Raw genomic sequence first — 22,610 nt, 5'->3', positions numbered from 1 at the left:
TGGAGCTGTTGTGACATTGTGGAGCATCAATAAAGTTTGTCTTTAACTTTATCAAGTGGGACCTTGATTCCTTCCGATACTAACTTCTTGGCCAAGAGAGGGATCACAACACCCGTTTGGTGTGTAAACTTGATTTTCTATTTTTAGGTAAAATAAAAACCCAACTTTTCTCTAAACTTACTCCTGTGTCACTGCTCGGTCCCTTAGAGTCCCCCACAAGAGAATCCTTCTCACCACTAAAAGTGAAGGCCTGTTTCTGGTCATGAAATGTTTGTCTGATTTCACCTATGGCTTTGATGATGTCACCAGTTGTAATAAACCCAATGAATTTCATTACCTACATTAAGATGTGGATTCTTCTTTTTTAGGCTTTGGTAGCCTAAAAAACTGACTTTGACAGGGAGTGTGTCGTTCTTCATGCTGGACAAAGAGCCGGCTCCAGAGCTGATCGCTGCCACAGTATGAAGGAAAAACAAACAATTAAAATTAGAATAATTGCTATTATTATAATAATAATAAATGAATGAATGAATAAGGAACGTCAGGTTATAGCAATGATTATAATATTCTACCACCACAACATCATCATTCTCATCATTATCATTATTGTCACCATCATCATCACTATCAGCAACAACATGCAGACTATGAAGTAGTAGAGGATCCGCGCTTCACATATTTTTTGTGCTCGAGCCTTGTGACAATGTTCCATCCCATGTGCAGATAAGCACAAATAACAGCTGCACCCTCTGTTGCACTAACAACATGTGTATCCGCAAGCGAGGAGGGTTCGACAGAGCTCGCCATTTTTAACTTAATATGAATCACTTTTTTCACAAGTTGGAAAACTTTCAATTAGTTGAGGTGACATAAACGTATTATATTGAGTTAACATAACATTTCCAAAGACTTGAAGTAAAACTAACTTAGAATTTTATGTTATTATGACTTTTTGTATTTACAGTGTACGTCAAATTTTGAAATAATGAAATGATGTGTTTGCACATGGTATGTCATCTTTTCCTAAATAAGCAGCACATTCACATGTTGTTTCCATGTGGCATTTTTGAAGTTCAGACATCTTATCCACCTGGATCATAACTCGTCACAGTTTAGATCCGGTTAATTGCTTGTGTACGAGGGTCAAAAATATTTAGTTGCTTTCCCTCCCAGCCTGTAACCAAGATGCTGCCGATTGAGTCGAGGAAACGGCTTATGACGAGCCAATCAGAGCTGATGTCTGAAATCCTGTCACATCACATCACATTTCAACAGTTACCTTTGAGGTTCTTGGTTGATGTTGTTTTGATTCTGTTATTATGGAGACGGGATTTTTTCCCTATAAGTCAACTGTGATTACAAACTTTGATCCTAACTGGTATTTTGGCCAACCCCATGTTTGTTTGTTCAGTCATAAGTGACCATATTTGGACAAGAGCAATGCCGTAAAGAGCAGGACCAATCCGTCACTGAAATTGATCACGCCCTGACCAGCGTACCTTGATATGATTTAATCAGGAATATATTCAGTTTGTGTATAGTTTTCATGGCTGGTAAGGGATTTAGGCCAATGGTTCTAAACTGGTGGTTCGGGACCCAAAAGTGGGTCGTGGAGTCGTTTTTCCATGGGTCGTGAAATTTTGCCAGTGGGGTCAAGAAGTTTTTAAAAAAATCACTTTTAAAACATGTTTGTTTAGTTTCATCTCTTTGTTCTGTCATATTTTTCTGTACTGTCTGAGGTCCAAACTGCACAATTTTTCATAAAGAAAATCTCATTAGTTGATAAATATTCAAAATTGGGGTCGCGGTTTATTTTTAAGGAGTTGGTGGTGGGTCCTGAGACTATGCCAGTGGAGAACCACTGATTTTGGAGAAAACTGTTTTTGGTTGAGGCTTTAAACATGTTTGACTCCGTTGTAAAGTTGTGAAATTATAACTCTACAGGGATTGACTCAATTTTGGAGCCAGCCTCAAGTGGCCATTTAAGGAACTGCACTTCCAAGTTGTCACTTAACAAATACCTACCAAAAATATGAATATACATGAATCTGTCTTTTTCTGTTTTGAATATGTACGCTAAAATTAAATGTTTGACTTGTAAATAGTATAAGTTTTCAGATGTTCAGAGTTACATGAACACACAGGGAAAGTATACTGCAAAGCCAGTTAATTTCTTTCTAATTTCAAGTCAAACATATCTTGTTACTCTTCTTTACCAGACAAGATGAGCTTAACATATTTGGTTTGGTTCTAGAGGTGCAGTACATCTGTGTGTCCAAAAATAACCTCTTTTAATCAATCAATCAAATTAATCCATCATGAGCCCTTAGCAACATTTAGCAAAGAGGCAGCAACCTTGTGCAGAACGGGACTCATGATGAACAGCTGTCTGCTGAGACTGCGCTGCAGGGATCGAAAAATGGGGGGATGGGGGAGATGCAGGAAGAAGGAGAAGGATAGGCAGATAGCAGCAGGCTGTCCCCACCAACAATCCAGAGGAACCTATGAGGTAAGAGAGCTCAGGAGATCCCAGGAAGATATGTGGTTAGTCATTTACTAATATGAAGATTTACAGATACTGACATGCAGAAAGAGAGAGAGAGAGGAGCATCCTTGGTCAACCAACATAAACAACTTCACTTCATAAGAAAAAGTAAACTTCAGCTTGGACATGTCAATCCATAATTTACAAAACAACCAAAAAGTAAATAACTCCAAAACATCATCCCTCTCATTTTAAGAGACAACGTCAAACTCACATTGAGTCTGCACATGAGCTGAACATCCAGAGCGAGTGCTGACACTAGACTTAAGCTGATTATGGTTATTAGTCAGAGTACAGGAGCTAAACAGAGTCTGTGGTTTCTAAAATTGCAGGTGTTGTGTTTCAGATTGAATTGTGCACCTCTGGAGTTTATTTCTATAACGAGGGGTATCGTATGAGCTGGAGGAAACGAGAGGGAAAGCTGTGTTGATAAAGTCGCACTATTCTCTCTCTGATGTAACTTTCATTCACAACATTTTTTTCTCAGATGAAGATGAAGAAAAAACACTCCAACATGAAACTGAGAGGGCTGTGAATTGCAGATGCCGGGTCTGTTTATTTCATGTGCTGTCAATCATCATAATCCGATAATAACTCCTGCAGAGCTGAGCTGCCAAAATTATTCAACTGACTCAGTTTCAGCTCAGAGTCTCAGCAGCTCGTCATGAACAGTTTTTATGCTTTCTTTTATAAAAATATTTGTTGGTCTTTTTGCGTCTATTAGATAGGACAGCTGAGTAGAGAAAGGAATAATTGGGAGGAGAGAGAGTGGGGGACAACATGCAGCAAAGGGCCAAGTTCAGATTCAAACCAATGCTATGGAGCAACCCATGTTGTTGCTCCTAGCTTAATGCTAACATCAGCATATTTCTAACATTTAAGAGAGAAATCTTAATGCATTATTCTTGAGTTCTGCTTTAACTGTTATGCCCTGATAGAAGGATTTAAATGTGTTGTATTTCCCCTGACTAATGAACTATTCCTTTAAAACGGTCACTTTTTAGTTATTCGTCTCAAAAAAAGATGTCAGAGATAATCAAACCCTCCCAAAATCTGCTTGCTTAGGTAATTACTACAAATAATTTTTTTAAATACATAAACAATAATAAGTTGTATTCCTTCAGCTCCTTTGCTTAAAGATCACATATTCTGCAAAATCCACTTCACCATATTTTTCTAACTCTAATATATTTCTCCAGTCGCTCTACAAACCCAATGTCGCTCTACAAACCCCAATGATGAGAAAAGTCCATCCTCTCTGTCTTTTGCCTGCTCCACTTTTCAGAAAATGTTCCCTTTATGACATCACAAAGGGCAGTAACCCCTCCCCCAGGTGGGTGACACTCCCACAGCTAGGTGTTTGTTCTGCCCCCTGAGTCTGCCTTCTCACCAAAAACAATAGGACTTGGAGCGAGAAAGCCCCGAGCCACCCAAGCCCTTCCAGAGAGGGGGCGTGGTCAGACACAGCTCATTTACATTTAAAGGTACAGACACAGATACAGCGTGTTCTGAGCAGGGCTGAAACAGAGGGGTTTATAGGCATGATCAAATACAGGATCAGAGTGGATTTAGAACAAGAAACTTCACAGACATGTTTTAGGGAGATCTGAGACTTATTTACACTGGTTGAAGAGGAGGAGAATATGTGACCTTTAAATTTAAAGTGTAAACATTGATATGGAGGAGCTCTCTGATCCTGCAGCAGCTGCAGATTAGTTCTACAAATCTAGAGCTTCTGTTAAAGTGAAGTTAAGACTTTAATTTGGCTGACTTTAACACTTTCTGTAATCCTCACATAATCAACAGACATGAATCATGAAGCTACAGAAACGTCTCCTCCCTCCTCACGTCCCCCCTGAGCTGTGTTTGTTCCTCCCTTTCTCCTGGGACTATTGTTAAACCGCCTACAGCAGCTCGCCGTGACTCATCTGAGTGACTTTCTCCATCACAACCCAACTGTCTGCAGGCTGATGAAGAGCCGTCTGTAAAGTCAGGCTCATTACAGTCATTAACCAACACGAGACAAATGAGTGTGACTGTAATATGACAGAACTGTCTCACTTGATTTACTGATTGTTTTAAAGGAGAATAATATTTATTTTGTGCTTTTGCCCAACAAAATAAACTCCAGATTGGATTCTCTAGGTAATAAATGAAATAAATATAATTGGAAATTTAAATGGGAGAAGCATCCAAATGCCACATTATTGTAAAAAAATAAACATCACTGGCGCCTGCACCAAGAAGGTATAGCAATCAGAAAGGGGCGTACTTGTATTTGTCATGCATACAGGGATATGAATAACCAGGTTTCTCTGTGTGTATGTAAACACCATTACCCTGATGATGAAAACCAGGATAAGGCTCAGAACCGGGACACTCAAGTCCACATAACACACTCAATAGGAAAGATTTTCAACTTTAGCCGCATAAAAAGGACGCTGGGAGCTGCGTTTTTTCTTTGGGGCGCCGCCTGCTGATCCAAATGCTCTCTAATCTTTGATAACGATTTTAATAAGAAGCATGCGCTCAGAAAAAAAAACGTTAGGTGGACATGGGCCTTACAGGACTTATTTCCTGGTAGAGCAATTTTAAAAAAGCAAAATGGGGGCAAATGTGATCTTTTATTGAAATTCCTAGAGACAAACATAAGATGACCTATACACAAAAACATGACTGTATTTGTTGATGTTTGAATTCTAAAGTTTGAGTGTTTCCCGACACATTTCACAGCAGTTTTCTTGGAGCAGCACCTAGTGGAAGTTTGAGGAACTGCAGAGCACAATGTCACACATTTAATTGTAGCTTCTCCTTCTAAAGATCTTTATTGTTATCTCAACAACAACTCTTCAGTCCCAAAATGAAGTCTTGGTGTCTACAGAATCAGACACTTTATAATCAGACAGAGTCCCAGGAACATGATGACACACAGACAGGAGAAATGGAGGGACAGGAGGAGCAGGATATCTCCCAGCAGGCTGTGTTCCCGTGGGTGAGGCAGAGGGATGGCGGGCTGAGGTGGAGGAGGAAGACGTGATGGAGTCTGAGGCATCTCGCAGTAAACCCCGGTCCAGCCCTGGTAGCACTGACAGGTGAACTTGTGCTTCATGTCCAGGATGTCGTGGTTGTTGAGGTGACCTCTGACTTGGAAGCGGGGGCCCCTGGGTGCCGGGTTATGGTGGATGTGGAAGAAGCGCGGGTTCAGGTGCAGGTAAGCGCCCGAGTCAAGGCTTTTGCGTACACACCTGCCATTCTTTTTGCAGAGTGCCTTGCTGCACAGCTTGGCGGCAGAGGTGACGTTGATGACGTAATGTCCCAGAGGACCGTCGATGTACTTCTTCACTGTCAGGCAATTTCTCTGAAAAGAGCAGGGGACAAAATCACAGTTATTACACTTTAAAAACAAAGGTTCCCACTTGTAGATTTCATGTTTTCAATAAAGGGAGAACAAATAGGTCTAATATTCACTGATGCTGTGTAAAGTGTCAGTATTAACTAATTCCATGCATACACATTCATACACCAAGGACGAAGCAGCAGGAGCAACTTGGGGTTAAGTGTCTTGCCCAGGGACACATTGGATCACGTGGCTGCAGGATCTGGGGATTGAACCCTCGACCTTCTGGTTGAGAAACGACCGACTTTACTGAGCCACAGACGCCCCAAGTCATTTTGATGTTATTATTTTTTACAATTTCCATCTCACTCACCAGTAGTAACTGTACTGTACCTGTGTCCGTGCATACTCTGATGATCCCCACAGAACAACACCTGATGCTCCCAGTGCAGCGCTCTCCCCAATCGTGTGAATCAGGTCACTCTGAAATGCAATAACAGCCGCTTACAAACTAGCAAACACCTGATTTAAAATACAACCATTTACTTATTTAACCATTTATTTAGACATAAAGGGATTCAAATGATTCACATTTTCCCACCAACTGTTGACTGAGAAGAGTCTTTCTTTTCAAAGCATCTTTAAAGTATATACTCCGGAGAACGCCAGTTATGTTGCAGGCCCCAGGTACAGAGGCTATAATCCTCGTCCTAGCAGCTGTGGGTTCGAATCTGACTTCAACCCTTCACCACCTGCATGTCACCGCCCACTCTATTTTCCCAACATTTCCTGCGTCTCTTCAGCTTTCCTACTCAAAAATAACTAACTAAAAAAAGTACACACTCGAGTCAGTTGTTCTGGTGATGGCATAACGAGAACGTTTCAGAGACATTCACACAAACACAGCTAGCAGGGACAGCCAGGCAACCATCATGACAGAGAGAACAACTTAAAGGTGAAATGTAGACTTTTAGAATTCAGCTATTTCAAGACACCCCAATCTTAAAGTTTTCCATTTCTGTTTTTGAGTTTAGCTCGTCTTTTTCTCCAAAAAAAGTCTGCAACTTTTGACTGGCAGGTTCACTCTGTAAACATTTACCAAAATGTACTGGATGTCTTTCTCTTCTTCTGTTATTTGTAAATCAGCTGAAAGGTTGAAATTACGGCCAACAACTCAACTAGAGTGAAACTATAGGAGAGGTTTGAGGACAAGCAGTAAAAGTTTGGAAAATAACTTTATTCCCTTCCAATTCCCAAGCAATTATTTTGTTAAGGTGATTGACTACAAGCTTATTCCAGATTTTTATTGACTGGAACAAATTGCCTGATTTAGAAGCTAATCAGGTTCCTATTTTAGTCTTGATTGTCGACTGTTATAAGAAGTGGACATGGCTGCGTGAACCACATATTTATTTGTAGACTCCCATTTTGAAGCCTTGAGTTTGGAGGCCTGATTTTTCTAACAACAACTTACCTCTGAGAGAACCACAAAGGTGTAAGCGTAGAACGGTCTGGAGTAGACAAACACAGGCAACGTGAAGTCCGTACGAGCGATGGACGCAATCCTCATGGCCTCCTTGACTCTGTAGTGGACGAACCTGACAGTGTTGGGTGAGGACTTGAGCTCGTAGTCCAGGTAGATTGACGGGTAGAGGGCCGTGCTCTCCTTCCAAAGCCACATTAGATGGTCGTTACGGACGTGCTCAATGTTGGGGCATTCACCGGTGTACCTTTGTGGGTGCTGCTTGTATCCGTAGTTGTAACAGTCCGGGAACAGGTAAAAACCCCACAGCCCGTCTGGCCTGCGACCTTCAGCCAACGCCAAGGTCAGATTCATGAATGCAAGCCCAGCCCTCTCAAAACTCTCCTTGGCTTCGTTCTCCACCTTGCTCTCCGGCCAGTTCGGGTGAAGTTTCCGAATCTGTTCCTTGGATTTGTTGCGGTAGATGTCCTTAGAACCCCAGTTTCTGACCCACTGAGGCCTCCAGTTTTCCCAGTCGATCACACCCAGGCCTCTGAAGTCCTTGTGGGGGATTAGCTTGTCAATGTCCGAGCGGGCCTTGCTCAGGTGTTTGGAGATGCTCTGGTTCTGCGGTAGTCCACCGTTGATAGGATCCCCGGAGTTGGAGAAGTATGGATAGTATCCCAAATGGCTGTGGTAGAATATGGTGACGTTTGGTCCACTTAGGGTTTCATTCAAGTTTGCTACGATGTCAAAAACGCTAAGGTCCAAGTCCACTTTGAATCGAAGGCGGCAGGATTCAGTGGGAGCGTTCCACACAACGACGAAAGGCCGGTTGGGGATCAGAGGTGCCCGTGCTGGCTTCATCTGGTCGCCCTGAACTTGTAGCACCACTCCCATGCAAACCCACACGGCCAGAGCCAGGAGACGGGGCTCCATCACAGCCATGGCCATCGATTCTTCATGGAGCAATTAGTGGTCCTGCACAGGCAGACAAGAGAATCAACATGTTTGAGAGAGAAAATAAACACGTTGTGAGGTTGAACGAGCAGAGATAATGTACGATGACACATGAGAGATTAGCGCTGAAGTGAACGCTCCAGATTCCACAACAAAACACAAAGCTCCCCTGTTCTCACAGGGAGCAGGACTTTGATGAAAGGGATTCCCAAAGTAAGAGATGCTTTGGACAGGGAAGATAGTCAGGGTAAACTCTACTCTCTAATAACTAATAGCTAAGTGACTCTTCACAGTCAGGAGGTCCTGCAGCTTTTCCTTACATCATTTAAACACAGATTTGTAAGAATCCGGTTTTTAAACATTCCTGTCATTTCTCTTTGCAAAGCGTTTTAGATATCTATTTTTCTGACACCTGCTGGCCACCGTAGTTCAGGCCTGCATGATTTGAGAGAAATATCTTCCATGTCATCTCTCCAAAAATAAATGGAAAAATAGACTAAATATAGATGAATTGATCATAAAGGCTACATGTTTGTGACATTCGGGTAAAGTTTATGTGTACAGGAAACACTGGATGGTCATTACCTTTAGTTATATTTCTCATTCTGCAAACATTTGCACAATCATGATGACCCCCATTGATGATGAGGCCTTCCGCAAAGAGTTTCAGAATTAAGCATTTCAAAGATTACAGCTACAACTCTAAAGCTTAACAATCCTTTTTCATTCTGTTATATATTCAGGACAGTTTCAGCCTCTTTTGTTGCTCTGACTTTTTATTTTCTTCTCTGACATTCTTCCAAAGCGTTCCCTCCCGCTCTTTATGCAAGAGCTCCCCAGATAATTGCCCTTGGCGCCCCCACTCACATGCAAGTAATTCATAATTCAGTTTTTCCAAAGTCAGGGGGAAAGATATTATGACCCGGCTCTTGGGAAACATGGCCACTGAGGTTGCCTCCAAGGAAGCCACGGAAAATCTCCCATCATTCTCTTTGTGGGATTGTAAGTACAGTAGAGCAGTGGAGCGGGAAAACCGCCGGTGGCTTGAGGCTTCTCTGACCATTTCAACTTTTCATTCATCTGAGGAAGCGTCAGCCTGGAGATGATGTTCTCTGATGATTTTAATGGCATGAGAACTTTATGATCCCAGCAAATATTGCATGTGGATCTCGAGTGGAGTCAGCTCTAGTCTGTAGAGAGTTTTAGGAGAAGATGGTGGAAGAAAGAGGACTAATAAACTGTCATAATGTAACCCCTAAAACATCTTACAAGGTGATAATTCATCAAAAAAAAGTTTCCTCTTGTCTGGCTCAGCATATGAAAGCATTTCCCCAGGCTGTGTCTCTAACAAGTTTCTCCGAGCTAGATGGTTTTTCTACTGATCCAAGACAAACAAAGTGCGGTGAAGCCACTCAGGCTGTCCTCAAAACCACCGAAAGGCCCAGAATCTCTGAAATACACCGCAACATGAAACCACAAGAAAGACCCCCCAAAATCAGCATCTTAGTCCAAACTGACACAGGAGACTCAGTTTTGTCTCAGACAGACACAACAAAATGGTAAAAAGCTGCTGAACTCGGCTAATTGGATCCAGATGAGGACAGGAGGTTCACTTGTGAGCTACGAGCACTGGATGGCAATGCCAGTCAGTCGGCCCATCGCTGTGGTCCAGACTCAAGTACCTCAACAAGTACCTCAAGTACCTCAAGTACCTCAACAGCATGGGATGGACTGCAATAAAATGTATTTTGGACATTTATTGAAGAATTGGAAACACTTTGGTGATCCAACATGTTCCTTTAGGTCAACTCTTTTAATTTGTTCAAATGACCAGCGTTGGGTAATGTTGATTTTTAACTTGTTACTTCACAACATTACTGCCTTTAAAAGTTACATTGATTTATTACATACTGACCAAAGTCAAATGTTGGAGTACTTTTGTGTTACCAGATATTAGAACTCCTTTGCCCCTAGTTTATCCATGTTGGTTATATTGACCAGACGGCACCAGGCCAATGCGTCTACCTCTGAACGCCCCTTGATATGTGTCCAAGAGAGTATTCATTCAGTAGAGTACTGGAGATGGAGAAAAACTTGAAGTTAATTTTTACCAGGATTATGACGATAAAATATGTTAACTGCAAAAGGTAACACTTTTAGTGTTGTTTTTACAAACATATTGGCATGTTCGTGTAAGCATTCTGCACATTTATTTTACACTTTCAAAAAGCTTGATGAGTTAACCAGCTGGAAACTTAAAGCGTTTGTCATTAATGGTAGATTATCCTATTCATATATTATCAGGAAATGTTATCACTCGTGTTTGTTTGTTGTAAGTTCTCATTAGGCCTACATTGTAAATACATTTATGTTGTGTAGAGACCATGCCAAACATTACACCTATTAATGCCATGGTTGGTCATTTCCTCCAGATACACTTTTTAAGATATAGGTTGAACTTATCTTTAGGTCCTGACAGAAATTAATAACTCATGTTCTTTGAAAAAGGAATGAAGAAAATCCGTCATCTGTAGCAGTTTGTAAGCCTGTAAAAACTTCAACCAATGTCTGCCACGAGGTACCAATCTGATGAACCAATCACACGCCTCCCTGTCTCCCTGCTCGCTCTCTACCGCTTGCGTGCACTAGCTCACACTTAAAGCACGTCATGATGACGGAGTTTATACTGTGAATTTACTTTCCGCTGAATGAGACATGAGATGATGTAGTTTCTACTATGGCTCTTGAGGGAGCACAGAGGGGAGGGCGTGGATGTTATCGAGCTTGCCCTTAGCTGGATTTTATCTGTTGTGTTTTGACAGAGCCGTGTGTGCAGATTTGGGGATGCTATACTCGGGGGTCTTTGGTCTCAGTGAGTGTGTTTGAGTCATTACCAGCTCTCTGGAAAATATGAATCCAACCTTGAATTAGCAGTTAATTATCTAGTGTTAATGTCTAACAACCAGAGACAGAGGGACTGTCGCTCTGTAGCCACACCACATATCGTGAAGTGTGTGTGCGTGTGTGTGTGTGTGTGTGTGTGTGTGTGTGCGTGTGTGTGTGTGTGTGTGTGTGCGTGCGTGTGTGTGTGTGTGTGTGTGTGTGTGCGTGTGTGTGCGTGCGTGTGCGTGTGCGTGCGTGTGCGTGTGCGTGTCTGTGTGAGTGTGTGTGTGTGTGTCTGTGTGTGTGTCTGTGTGTGTGTGTGTGTGTGTGTGTGTGTGTGTGTGCGTCTGTGTGTGTGTGTGTGTGTGTGTGTGTGTGTGTGTGTGTGTGTCTGCGCGTGTGCGTGTGTGTGTGTGTGTGTCTGTGTGTCGGTGTGTGTGTCTGTGTGTGTGTGTGTGTGTGTGTGTGTGTGTGTGTGTGTGTGTGTGCGTGTGCGTGTGCGTGTGTGTCTGTGTGTAGGTGTGTGTCTGTGTGTGTGTCTGTGTGTGTGTCTGTGGGTGGGTTTGAAAACCACAGAAAGTCTGAGTCAGACCGCTTTGATTCCCAACATGTACATTAGATGATGCATGTGTGGATTTACAAACGTGTCTACAACACAGCTGTGTGTGTGTGTGTTTTTGTGGGTAAGCGAGATGGCTGTGCATCAAGTCCTTAATTGACTAATTCTCCAGACCGCATGTCTTGACCCGATACTTAATGGACCCTGAATAAAGACATCTGAAACCAAGGACAGTTGGATCACAATCTGCAAAGGTCTGCGGATGATCCAACCTGATACAAACTGTGATGAAGAATGAAACAGAAAACATTTAAATGTTTTTCTGCATTTTTCAGTTTATTCACTGTATATGCCTCTGTATTCATACTAAACAGTATCTATATCCCATATCATAGCCATATGCTCGGCACTTGTGATTTTTAATTGTGGTCTTTTGATTATTTGCACCTCCTCCCTCTGGTCTATGAGAAAATAATTTCATTCAGTTGTGTACCTTTAAATGTCACATATTATGCAAAATCCACTCCACCATGTTCCTCTAACACTAATATGTGTATCTAGTCTGTCTATAAACCCCCCCAATGGTTGAAAATGAAAAGTCCATCCTCTCCGTCTTTTGCCTGCTCCACTTTTCAGAAAATGTGTTCTCAAACAGACCGGTTGGAGATGTTCCCTTCATGACATCACAAAGGGCAGTAACCCCTCCCCCAGGTGGGTGACACTCCCACAGCTAGGTGTTTGTTCTGCCCTCTGAGTCTGCCTTCTCACCTTAAACAATAGGACATGGAGTGAGAAAGCCCCAGACACCCAAGCACTTCCAGAGAGGGGGCGTGGTCAGACACAGCTCATTTACATTTAAAGGTACAGACACAGAAACAGCCTGTTCTGATCAGGGCTGAAATAGAGGGGTTTATAGACATGATCAAATACAGGATCAGGGTGGATTTAGAACAATAAACTTCACACACATGTTTAGGGGAGCTCTGAGACTTATTTAAACTGGTTGAAGAGGAGGAGAATATATAACCTTTATGCAGTTGAATTATTAAAAATTGACATGACTGTTTGGGTTCTATATCTGCAAAAATATTCAATATAAAATAAGTGGCAAACAGGATTGGATTACTGTTTACTTGATAATTTCTCCATGAAATGTGACTTTTGTGCACTCAAGAAGTATTTTTCCATGTTCAAACTCCAATCCCATCATGCTCCGAGTTAAGATAGAAATATGTTTGCACATCCAGCAGAACAACTCCTCTGTCTGCAAGATTTGTAGGAATTTGAGTTTGGATTTGTATGATCCATAAAAAGAAACCGCTGTAAATATAAACAACCCTGTGACCTTTACAGTGGCACCACTGACAGGAAAAATATGACTGTTCTGGTTCCACTACTAGCAAGGCGCTAGGAATAACTAAATCATCAGGATGTTGTATATATTCAGTCTGATGCTTTCCCTTTGTGGCTGTTAAACATAGAGTATACTATTGTGTGACATACTTTCATTCAAAATCTCGAAGATACAAAGTTGAGTTGGCTCTGATTTGAGTCCTCGGCCTGCCTCAAACTAATTGCTTGTTGAAATGTCAAAACGTCAAATAGTCTCACACATACACACACACACACACACACACACACACACACACACACACACACACACACACACACACACACACACACCCACACACACACACACACACACACACACACACACACACACACACACACACACACACACACACACACACACACACACCCACACACACACACAGACTCTATCTGGTTCATTTCCAGGATTCAGTAGAGTCTTGATTATGTTCACGTGTGGTTTCTCAGGCTGCGGTCTCTCTGCTGCAGTTTCCAGATGTGATTTTATGGTTTTATTAACACCAGCACTCAGACACTTTTCACTGCTGCAATGTTGTGAAGCTGCTTTTTATATTTTACTTTCACATTTCAGTCGTTAAAGAGCCGGAGTAGAGAATTTTCTTCAGGGGCTTTTTCTTTGTTTAAATGTTAAAATTCCCTTTACACACTGTCGACAATATGGATCCAAAGAGAATACATCCTAACAGCAATCAAGTCTCAATTTGTCTTAAAGTGGTTTATATGTTTTTCTAAACAGGATATTTTCAAAATTGAGCTCACTGGTGATTATTTCTCCAATGCAGCCGACCCAGAAATGTTGTATTTTATATTCTGCTTAACAAAAAAGGACTTTTTAAGCATGAAAATATGCTTAAAGCATAGAATTTATCAGTTTCCAACATGCAAAATGGCTATTTTCAGGATAATTTATGTAATATTTGTGAATGATACACGTATGAATATGTACGTTGCAGCAAGTACAACTCTAGATATAGGGTAATTAACAATATGTATTCATAGGACTAATATGTAACTCTGACACCTAGTGTTTAAAATGGGTACTGCAGTCTAAATTCTAAACATTGTAGAGAGCTGTCTCCCCCTGCCCCCTCCTCTCCAGAGTCGATGCTCACGCAGGTTGCCATGTGCTGGACACTGAAGCTTCAGTGTTTAGCCAGCTCTGCATTGGTCTGTAAACCTTTCTGCGTTCTAACCTCTCTCCATTTTTCAAAAGCATCTCCAATATTGATCCTAGTTTGAGCACGTTTCTGCTCGTGGAGCTTATTAGAAACATGCAGAGGCTTTTTAGGTCGGGTACAATCACTTCTATCTGAACCAGTTCTCTTGCCCGCTCCCATCGCTGCAACACCTGTTGGTTTGACCTGATAACTGGTCTCATATCGGGCAAACCGAGGGGCGTCCAAAACAGTCATGTGGGGGTGACTTAAAACCGCCTACCTTCTCTGGTCCAAACAAATCCAGAGCATTCAGGACCAGAATCTAAAGTTAGAAGGAGGACATACTGGCTGCTGCATTGTTGTCAGAGAAGCCAGCACTTCAACATAGCATGTTTCATTAATGTCTGATCATATAGTAAGGTCACTTTATCATTTCATTCTGTCCTACATATTGCTACTTTAATGTGAAAATATTTGTATTGTAGCAACCAAACCATCCAGGTATCATTTTAGAACTAAAACAGTATCGCTATATGATGAAAGCAAGACAGAAGGTCCAAAGCTTTCTTGCCTTGACTAACGGCCAAGAAAAAAAAAAAACTTTCGATGCTTTCTCGTTGCCAATTCCATTAACAGTGTTTATGCGGCCTCGCAATACATTTTAAAATATAAACACTTGTATGCTGTAACTCAAGTTAGCGGTATATGGCTCATTGTTTAATTTGTACGACTTCAAGAGCCAATTAAGAAGAATTCGTCACACTCAAAGATCACCAATGGAGGCAGACTTTCATGACAATCCTCCACTAAAAGATCATAGCTATAGAAATCATATTATCTCACCATCATAACTGCTTTATTTTTAATATTTGGAAATGAAGACGTAGAAAAACGTAATTAAAAATATGACGTACCTTCTCGTCCCTCCTCTTGGTGCTGAGGATCACGGTCTTCCTGTTAGTTAATTCCTCTCTTCTCTTGTGTGTTTTAAACTTCAGATATGAAAGTTGTCCATCCGACGTTCGGCTGAATTGTCCCTCTGTGTCGCTGACCCCCCCTTCTCTCAGGTCCCTGGATGCTCCCGGGGGCACTAATGCCCCTCTATTGTTGGTTTGGCCCCTCCTCATCAGTGCCCAAACAGGCAGTTCTTAATCAGTGGACCAAACAGCAAAGAAGAGAATATTCTAGAGTATGAAGACCAATTGTTAGCGAAGGATACCTGAGACATTTTCCATTCACAGCAATAAAAAAACCTAGGTTTGAACTCTTTATTGTGGCAAAACTCATCAGTGACATCACAAACTAAAAGACATTATGTTCAGTTGCGTCTGCATTTTATCCTTCGAGTTTTCGACTTTTGGTCTGCTTCAAACTGATGGATCATTGGATTGTCAACATGCCAAACTAGTCCCTTTAAAGCTAGCATGGGTCGTCAAACGCCATCACTCGAACTTGAGGATATCTTAAATTTCGTTAATAGGCTGCAGGGTTATTTCTGCAGAGAACAATTGAACAAGATGAACAGCCTGTGCGGAGCAATATTTACACTGATGATGCTAATTAAGTGTTGCAGATCAAAAATAAACCTTTTTCACCATCTTAGTTTAGCTTGTTAGCATGCTAACCTCGCTACTCTGCACACAAGTTACAGCAGAGATTGATGGCTGTGTCAACGACCCTGTGGAAGGTGTTGTCTCCACATGTAGTTTTTGTATCACTCCAGCTGAGAAAACATTTTTACACCAACTCTCGATACAGTTTGACCTCGACATCAGCACATCAGAAATGTACAGAATCATCAGTCTACTGCTGCCCCAACAGGGCGGACTCTTAACCAAAGTTTACTTTAATACCACACTTCCTTAAAGCTGTAAAGCAATATCAGCTCAACCCAGCTGTGGAGTAGCTAACATAAACTGTAGATACAATCAAGGTACATTCCTTCAACCCGAGACCTCGCCGGAGGGAACAACTGAGCAGAAACTGCAGATGTAGATTAAATCCCTCTGAACTTTTTAACTTGATTTGTGCCTTTTTTCGGCTCCAATGAAACTGGTGCAACATGCAGAAAACTCTAGACCTATACATTTTCAGTATACACTGTACAATTTCAGCTCGAGTAAGACCAGATATTTGAGTTGTATGACTAATTTAGGTCGATCGTACGTCACCCGTCGCGCAGTACTCTGAGGCACGATGGCAGATCAGCTGCTCCCAACAGGTCTGATGATTTTCTGGCATGGTTGATATTTTGGTTGTACGACTTCACACGCTCACACAGTGAGAGCAGAGCCACAGGATGATATGCTGAGTTCAGGAGTGTTTTTCCCCTGATTGTATCTGCACAAAAAGTGTCAGACAGTGTCCAAAAATGCCATGGCAACGGCCAGCATGCTTCTTTCATCAGTCCACCCGCTTCTATCATGAAAGAAATATAAAATATAAAAATATAAAATATCAGGAAATATCTGCAAAGTGGAGGATTTGGATGCAGCTTGGGAGGGATGAAGAAATGGACTCAAACAACCAACTCCAAATCACTGCACAAATATCTGGTGAAATTATACCATAAAGTATGAATGAGCGACATCACACATCTGTTACGGTATGGGGGCTCTGGAGGCTTTTAGGCGGCAGCCGCCATGCTGGAAATCCTGTCCCAGCCTGTCTCCTAACAGTAAATGGTAAATGGACAAGAGCTTGTATACTGTAGGGTTTTTTTTTTAGTCTTCTGACTACTCAAAGCGCTTTTACACCGCATGTCACACCTACACTTTCACACACTGATGGCAATGATGAGACCATCAGAAGTAACTAATCCCATTCATGCAGCGCCAATGAATTCAGGGTTAAGTGTCTTGCCCAAGGACACATCAGACATGTTAGTGCAGGAGCTGGGGATGGAACCCTTGACCTTCCAGTTGAGAGCCAACGACTCTGACCAACTGAGCCATAGCCGCCCCAAGGACAGACTAACAGCTGGAGCTGAGGCGAGTTACTTCAGGCCTCCTGACAAACTGCTACACCGCGCCCGCCTGTCAATCAGGTCAGCCTTGTATCTTATTATGCATAACTCACACTCCCAACAGTGTGTGCCCAAGAGGACAATAACTAGCTAATATCGTATTTTGTACCAGACTGTAAACAATTTCTACTGTTGAAACAGGCTTTTTTTTAATGAGGTGTGTATGTGAGTTCCGGGGCCAGGCTCATTTGCCTCATTTTTCAACACCGGAGGTTGCCGCTTGAGTTATACTCATGTTGAAACATATGCGTCCTTTGTGCCTCGTAGAAAAATGTTATTTTTGATCGGGGAGACAGTTGGACTGTCTGCTTGTTTTTCCTTCTTAGTAACCGCTGATGGATCATTTTACATTCACAGATAAAGCCGGGCCTCCTGAGTGATGTTTCTTAACAAGCAGTCAGATCTCACACATACACACACACGCACACACACACACAGACTGACTGACTGCAGCAGAAGCTGAGCTGAAACAGTTCCTGCCAGCTGCAGAAATACTGGAAGTGCTGAGCAGTGCAGGTGGATGTTAGTGTTGGAGACACAGAGGAAGGGTGGTTTCCATAAAGCTTTTCCATACAACCAGCAGAGTTTCAAACCTCCCTCACACCTACATAAACACGCTGCGTTTACAAAGATCAGCTTTAAGCTTGATCAAACTTCAGGGAAAGATGATCGTAATGCTGAAGTAATGCAAAGGCTTTTGCTGTTAAAAACCTGGTGCCAGATATGCTCACACATACACTTATAGAACAGTTTACATGTTATGATATTCTTCTGTTGTAGACTGTTTGAGACTCAAATGGGAACGATTTTAATGAGAGAGAAATCGAGTAATTCTTGATATGGCGGCTGATGTTGTTGTTTTTTTTTAGCTGAAATGAACACCGCTTTTTTTCTGTGTGGACTGAGCAACATGTTGCAGTTTGCAATGATATGATAATGCAAAGATAAGATAAATTTAAAATATCCTTTACTGATTGCCAGGAGGGGAATTTGGGCTTTACTGTAACACTAATTTGTTTATAAAGTTCATATTCATACTACAAGTGTTGCTGGAGCTTTTTGACCTCTTCTAGCCTTTCACTCTTCATGCACCTTGGTGGTTGGTGAAGTTGTTCTGGAAAATCCCGCTCTACTTTATCTGTAGTCCCCCAGCAGGTTGGTGGTACACAACATACAAATCTACATAGATAATCACAAAACACAGAGAGCACAACATCAAGCAGAAACCAAACAACAACATAAACTGTACATTAGTGAACAAAGACACACGTATAACAATACACAAGTGGGAATGCGATTTGGCTCACAACAAGCCAGGAATAAAGTTACCATCAGGGGTAAAGTGCTAAAGAGACAGGAGGTTAAGTGCACATGACTGTAAAGCGCTGGTGCAAATTGCAGATAGCCCTATTGCTCAAAATGTGCATATACAGATATGTATGCATCTGTATATGAGTCATGTGGGTGATGGCAAAAGTTTTTGTAGACAGGAGTGCACCATGTCAAGGTGCAGCCGATTCTGTCATTGAGCCTCCAGCCAGGACACACCTCCTGTAGCAATCACACCGACAGAAAAACAGCAGCAAGCCAAAGACTGCCAGGGGCCTGATGACCGGGTCATCACCATGTATATCATCAGACATTTGAAAACACAGATGCCTTTAAAGATGAATCTAGAATTGTTGGATATTGGCTGACAGATATGTCATGGGGCTCTAGGCTGGACTAAAACATATTTCCTCATCCATAGACATGCTGTAATTAAATGTATTTCATACTGACATGGTGCTCAGAGGATAATTTCCTGCTGAATTGCTTTGTTGAAACATGCTGGACAGTCAGAAGTGTTTGAAGCTTTTCCAAAAGAGCGCACTCGAAGGCAGAGTGAAAGCTGGTCGTCTGAGAGAGGAAAGAAACAGAGAATCACTTACAAAAAGAGGAGTAATGCAGCTCAATTTTAACAGTTATTTATACTCAAAACCAGAAACAGAAAATATTTGTGTGAAGAATGAAAAAGAAGGCTGAAAAGATCTGTACAGACTTTTTTTCTCTCTCCCCACAATCACTGCCAATCACTGAGTAAAGGGCTGTGACTGTCTGATCTGTTTGGACCGGCTGGTGAACAGGAAACAACGCAGACAGACATGAAGACTCCCATCATGCCGTTCTGCAGCAGTTTTGATTCAATTACACCGGCAGACTGAGAGAAAAGAGCCCAAGTTACGTCTGGGCCTCAGAGGAATATTTCTGGGAAGAGGGCGTTGTCACAGGCGCTCCTCACGTCTCGCTAAACCTTTCACTTTACCGCTTTAGTGATGCAGAAGAAAAAAAAAGAACTTTATCAAGTTTAAAAAGTCAAAATGAATGAAAAGTGCGATAACTCCTGCAAAATAAACAACTACTTTTCTAGCATGCAAACTGCCTGAATCAGTACATGTATCCTTTAACCTTCAATTATAGTCATTTATTTTTTAAGATTTATTTTTGGGCATTTTATACCTTTTTATTAAAAGGATAGGACGATGGATAGAGTCGGAAATCAGGGAGGAAGAGAGAGAGTGGCAGCAAAGGAGCCACAGGGTGGATTTGAACCCGGGTCGCCGCTCTCAGGACTGTAGCTCTTTGTACATGGGACGTGCCCCATAACTCCTGTGAAATTAAACAAAGCTTTATTCTGACCTCCATCCATCAGTCCATTGTCTTTACCGCTTTATTGTTTCAGGGTCACGGGGGGCTGGAGCTGATCCCAGCTGTCACCAGGCGAGAGGTGGGGTTACATCCTGGACTGTTCACCAGCCAATCACAGGGCTGACATAAAGAAGCCTCACTCACATTCACGGACAATTTAGAGTCACTAGTTAACCTAACGAGCATGTCTTTGGACTGTGGGAGGAAATATATTCTGACCTGTAGCAAAAAAAAGAAGACTTTTCTAACATGTAAACTATCTGGATCAGTGCCGAGTTAGTTGTGTATTTAAAAAACAACAACAGGTTGTCTCGACAAAGTACTGATAATCATCCTCTTCTTTCAAAATATGATATGACTCACTTTCCCCGCTCTGGAGGTTGAAAATGTGGTGCTAAAATGTACACACATGTTGATGTGATAATTTGCTCTGATGTACCTCGTGTAACGTTTTACAGCCTTTTTTCCAGCAGCTGAATTTTGATTATGTTTCTGCTCTGTGTGCAGTTTGGGGCTGAAACCACAGGAGAGGTTGGAGAACCAGGAGTCTACCGCCATCTAGTGGTACCATCAGGGAACTACATGAATACACAAAAAACAATCACATACTGGCAAGGTAGAATCACACTGTGGGCTAATCTCAAAGCCTCACCCCTTCTTTTTAAAATTATTAAAAGATATGTAAGGTTGAGTGCAGTGGTTCTCCACTGGTCTATCATCAGGGGGGTCTTTTTGTGCCTTTATTGAAGAGACAGGACAGTGGATTGAGTCAGAAATAAGGGGGAGAGAGAGAGAGAGAGAGAGAGAGAGAGTGTGGGGAATAGCATAGGGGGAAAGACACAGTTCAGATTTGAACCTGGGCTGCCTGCTTCAAAGACTTCAGCCTCTCTACATGTTTCAGGCATGCCAACTAACCACTACCACTACTGGCGCCCCCTGACTCATTTCTTTAATAAAAAATGGTGCAGTTTGGACCTCAGATGGTTCAAAACATGTAACAGAAGAAAGAGATGGAACAAAACAAACATGTTTAAAAAGCGCTTCAGAGACTTCTTGACACTTTTTCATGCTAGGCGCACATTTGAGACCCACAAAAAATTGTTCGTTGACCAACCTTTGGGTCCTGACCAGTTGAGAACCAGAGTCTTCAAGCACCACAGCATTCACACCCTCCCTCTTGTTGGATTTGTTTTTAAATTAAACCCTGATTCCACTTCCTGCTTGTCAGATGATGAACCCTCAAAGTCTTCCTCTAGCACCATTCTCAACATAGCTCCTGTGTTGTTCTTATCTTTAGGTGTGTTGAAACACTTCCAGGATGTTGTTGTTGTCCTGTACTTCAGATTGAGTCATGTTTTTGTACAGAACAGTGCAGCTTCTATGGGACTCGAGCAGGATGTCACTATTGTCACAAAGCATGTTCTGTGTGGGCTGTGAATGGTCCTTTAACTCCTCATGTGTGGCCTCCGCTCCGTGTTTTATACGGCAGCGTGCAGAAGCAGCTGGTGGACAGATTAGTTTGGTGTTAATGCTTCTGGCAAGCTTTAACCCAGCAGCGGGACCTGCAGGACACCGACCTCTGCCGACATCTATCCATATGCCACCGCAGCATTCACACCCAGTCTCTGGCTGAATGTGGTTTGGTAAAAGAGGGTTTTGACCTTTACGTAATGAGTTAATTGAAGTTAATTTGTCATGACTTTTACTTATTTCAGAGCAGCAGTTTGTTGCCTCTTTATTCCAGGATTGTCAGCACTATCGAGCCAAGAGACTGCCACTATACGACTCTTAAAAGTTGACAAATTCAACTTTATTTGTCCTCAAAGGGCGATTGGTTTTGTGGCAAGGCAGAACAAGCCAGTAAAAATAAAAAAGACAAAAGTACATCCAAAAAGCCAACATGTTAAAAAATGTGTATGACCCGGACAATTGTCAGTAAAACCTTTCTTTGCTTTTCTTTTAATTTAATCTTCAGTTTAGCAGGGAGGACCCACTGAGGTCTCATTTCCAGGTGTGCCCTGCAGCAATTCAAATGCTGAAACACATCTTCATACTTGTAAACATGTCCACTTCAATTATTTCACATTTTACTGTAAAACATTGTTACTATTATTTCAGAAACTAGTCTTTTTACAAGAGAGGGCGGCTTAGCTGTTCTTTGGAAGTTATTCCACATAATGGGTGCAGCAACACTAAAGCAGTCTTAACACATGACAGTGTGATGTCATGATCTAATCCCGGGGGTTCCCAAATGTTCAAGGTTGTGACCCCAAAATCAGGGTGCCACAGACTGAGGAAATGTTTTCCCCTTTCTTATTCAATATTTTAATTGGGAAAAAACTTTCTCTGAATCTTCTCTCATTTATGATAAGGAGACAAAAAAATAGAAAAAAAATAAGAACTAACCCTCAAGCTAATAAACACTAACTAAACTAATTTGTACAAAATAAAAGCTGAACTGACAAACTGCTTAAAAAACTGATGAAAATTAAACTGAAACAAAAAGTCAGAACGACATAAAAAAAATCAAAACTAATGAAAGCTCCAAAACTAATTTAACCTTGGCAGAATAAACCTGTTTAAAATAGCACTTATTGCTTTC

General features: G+C 41.8%; 1 protein-coding gene across 1 annotated transcript; it reads right to left on the bottom strand.

The window, feature by feature from the left end:
• Nucleotides 1–2,809: 2,809 nt before the first annotated feature.
• hyal6 (hyaluronoglucosaminidase 6) lies at nt 2,810–15,337 on the bottom strand. Its single transcript, XM_020634952.2, has 4 exons — nt 15,210–15,337; nt 7,357–8,325; nt 6,276–6,365; nt 2,810–5,903 (listed from the first exon to the last, which is right to left on the bottom strand). The coding sequence occupies exons 2-4, from the start codon at nt 8,296–8,298 to the stop codon at nt 5,421–5,423; spliced, it is 1,515 nt and encodes a 504-aa protein (XP_020490608.2). The 5' UTR covers nt 8,299–8,325; nt 15,210–15,337; the 3' UTR covers nt 2,810–5,420.
• Nucleotides 15,338–22,610: the final 7,273 nt, after the last annotated feature.

Source organism: Labrus bergylta, chromosome 7 (genome assembly GCF_963930695.1).
Source record: "Labrus bergylta chromosome 7, fLabBer1.1, whole genome shotgun sequence".
Taxonomy (NCBI): domain Eukaryota; kingdom Metazoa; phylum Chordata; class Actinopteri; order Labriformes; family Labridae; genus Labrus; species Labrus bergylta.
This window is presented reverse-complemented; position numbering and strand designations above follow the sequence as displayed.